At 39.4% G+C, this 2,500-nt stretch overlaps 1 protein-coding gene across 1 annotated transcript in view; it reads right to left on the reverse strand.

Annotated features, from left to right (window-relative positions):
* Positions 1-604: 604 nt before the first annotated feature.
* LOC133620861 (homeobox protein Hox-A10a-like) overlaps positions 605-2,500 on the reverse strand; it is a 6,112-nt gene continuing 4,216 nt past the window's right edge. The window contains exon 2 of the mRNA XM_061982479.1: positions 605-1,145. Coding sequence (XP_061838463.1) covers positions 871-1,145 — 275 coding nt within the window. The 3' untranslated portion in view covers positions 605-870. The remainder of the gene's footprint in view (positions 1,146-2,500) is intronic.

The raw sequence follows: 2,500 nt of genomic DNA on the forward strand, positions 1-2,500 counted from the left end.
GTCCTCGATGTCCATAACTGGGGCAATTAAGACAGTTTCATGTTGCAGGGTCATTCCAAAAAAGCCCCCCAACAACATGAAACTACCTAAACCACTCGACAGTCCATCCGGGTGCCGCTGAAACAATATTGCATCATCATAATAATTATAATAGCAGCAAATAATGACGTGGGTTTTTGTGCACCCACGCACACACACACACACACACACACACACACACACACGCGGGCAAGAATGAACTCCACGCGGGCAAGAATGAAACCCTACTTACCCGTGCATGATTCCCTGCTAAGAAAAATTTGACTTTTGGTATCCACGAGGCGGGGGCCTCCTGTCCGCGTGAAAGCCTCTCCCACGACTGAAGCAGCTCGTGGAGGAGAGAAAGCTCGTCTCGCGGTCATAAAAGCCGACAATAGCCTACAAGCATGGCGAGCTCAAGACGCCTCGCAGCCCCCTTTCTCTTATACGTGCAGACATTTCCAAACACGCACTCCACGCGAAATATGTATTTTTTTTTTTTTTGTATGATTCCACGCAACCTGTCACTTGAAACACGCACACTGCAGGGAGCAACAATGCAAGTTCATAATGCGACAGAGCGATAATTTATTCATCATGACACAAACACAAGGTCGGTATGTACACAACAATATATATACAACTGCCTACTGCGCATGTCAGACACTCACTCAATAGTATTACGTCATATTGTTGTTGTTTATACGAGTCCATGCAAACTCAAAATAAAATGAGGTGTGTGTGATACTACGACACGTGTGTGTGTGTGTGTGTGGGGGGGGGGGGGGGGGGGTAAGGGTCATTTATTACATTCTTTCCGTTTCCATTATGTCGGTGACGTCACCTCGTTCATCACGAGAATCCGTAGCTGGAGGTGAGCTCCCGGATGCGGTTTTCCCGCGTCATCTTCTTGAGTTTCATCCGGCGGTTCTGGAACCAGATCTTCACCTGCCGGTCGGTCAGGTGCACGCTCCTGCTGATCTCCAGGCGGCGCTCTCGAGTCAGGTACATGTTGAAGAGGAACTCCTTCTCCAGCTCCAGAGTCTGGTGCTTGGTGTACGGGCAGCGCTTCTTCCGCCCGCTCTTCGCCGTCAGCCAATTGGCGGCCGCGTCGCTTTTCTTGTCCCCTGCGGGAGGGAAGGAGGCGCGCGCACGTGCATTGCGCTATTATTCTCTTTTTTTGAGCCGTCAATATGTGTCTTTGTGTATTTTGTATCACCGTCGTGTCATAAACACATGTTGTGTTACCGTGTGTGTGTGTTTTTATGCAGCGCCTGTGTAGTTTTCTGTGTCATTTAGTCAGGTGTGTGTGTGTTTTCTTTCGCGTGACGTCACGGTGTGTCTGAAGGTATATAGTAGTCAGGGAGTTGTGTACATTTTGTAGCATGTGTATTGTATGTATTTTGTATATTATTTGTGTAGTTTATAACGTCAGTAAGTCTATACTGTATACTTGGATTTGTCTGTCAATGTGTGTGTGTGTGTGTGTGTGTGTGTGTGTGTGTGTGTGTGTGTGTGTGTGTGTGTGTGTGTGTGTGTGTGTGTGTGTGTGTGTGTGTGTGTGGGTGTGTGTGTACGTGTGTACGTGTGTGTTATATTTGATTGTCTCTTTTAGCTTGTTTGTATTTGACAGTGTGTTTAGTGTATTTCTGTACCTTTGAGTGTGTTTACATGTATTATTGCATCTTTTAGCATGTGTTTACGTCTATAGTTTTATCTTGTAATATATTTTCACATTAATTTTTGTACCTTTTAGCAAATGTTTACATTAATTTTTGTACCTTTTAGCAAATGTTTACATGCATTTGTGTATTTTTTAGCAAATGTTTACATGCATTTTTGTATTTTTTAGCATATGTTTACATGCATTTGTGTACCTTTTAGCAAAACGTTGACATGCATTTGTGTATTTTTTAGTATATGTTTACAGCATTTGTGTATTTTTTTGTATATGTTTACATGCATTTGTGTACCTTTTAGCATATGTTTACATTAATTTGTGTACCATTTAGCATATGTTTACATGTATATTTGTACCTTTTAGCAAATGTTTACATGTATTTTTGTAGTTTTTTTAGCATATGTTTACATTAATTTTTGTACCTTTTAGCAAATGTTTATATGTATTTTTGTATTTTTTATCATATGTTTACATTAATTTTTGTACCTTTTAGCAAATGTTAACATGTACTTTTTGTACCTTTTAGCATATGTTTACATTAATTTATGTACCTTTTATCAAATGTTTACACATATTTTTGTAGTTTTTTAGCATGTTTACAATAATTTTTTAACCTTTTAGCAAATGTTGACATGTATTTTGTGTACCTTTTATCATATGTTTACATTAATTTTTGTACCTTTTAGCAAATTTTTATATCTATTTTTGTATTTTTTACCATATGTTTACATGAATTTTTGTTCCTTTTGGCAAATGTTTACATGCATTTTTTGTAACTTTTAGCATATGTTTACACATAAT

Source organism: Nerophis lumbriciformis, linkage group LG21 (assembly GCF_033978685.3).
Source record: "Nerophis lumbriciformis linkage group LG21, RoL_Nlum_v2.1, whole genome shotgun sequence".
Classification (NCBI taxonomy): Eukaryota; Metazoa; Chordata; class Actinopteri; order Syngnathiformes; family Syngnathidae; genus Nerophis; species Nerophis lumbriciformis.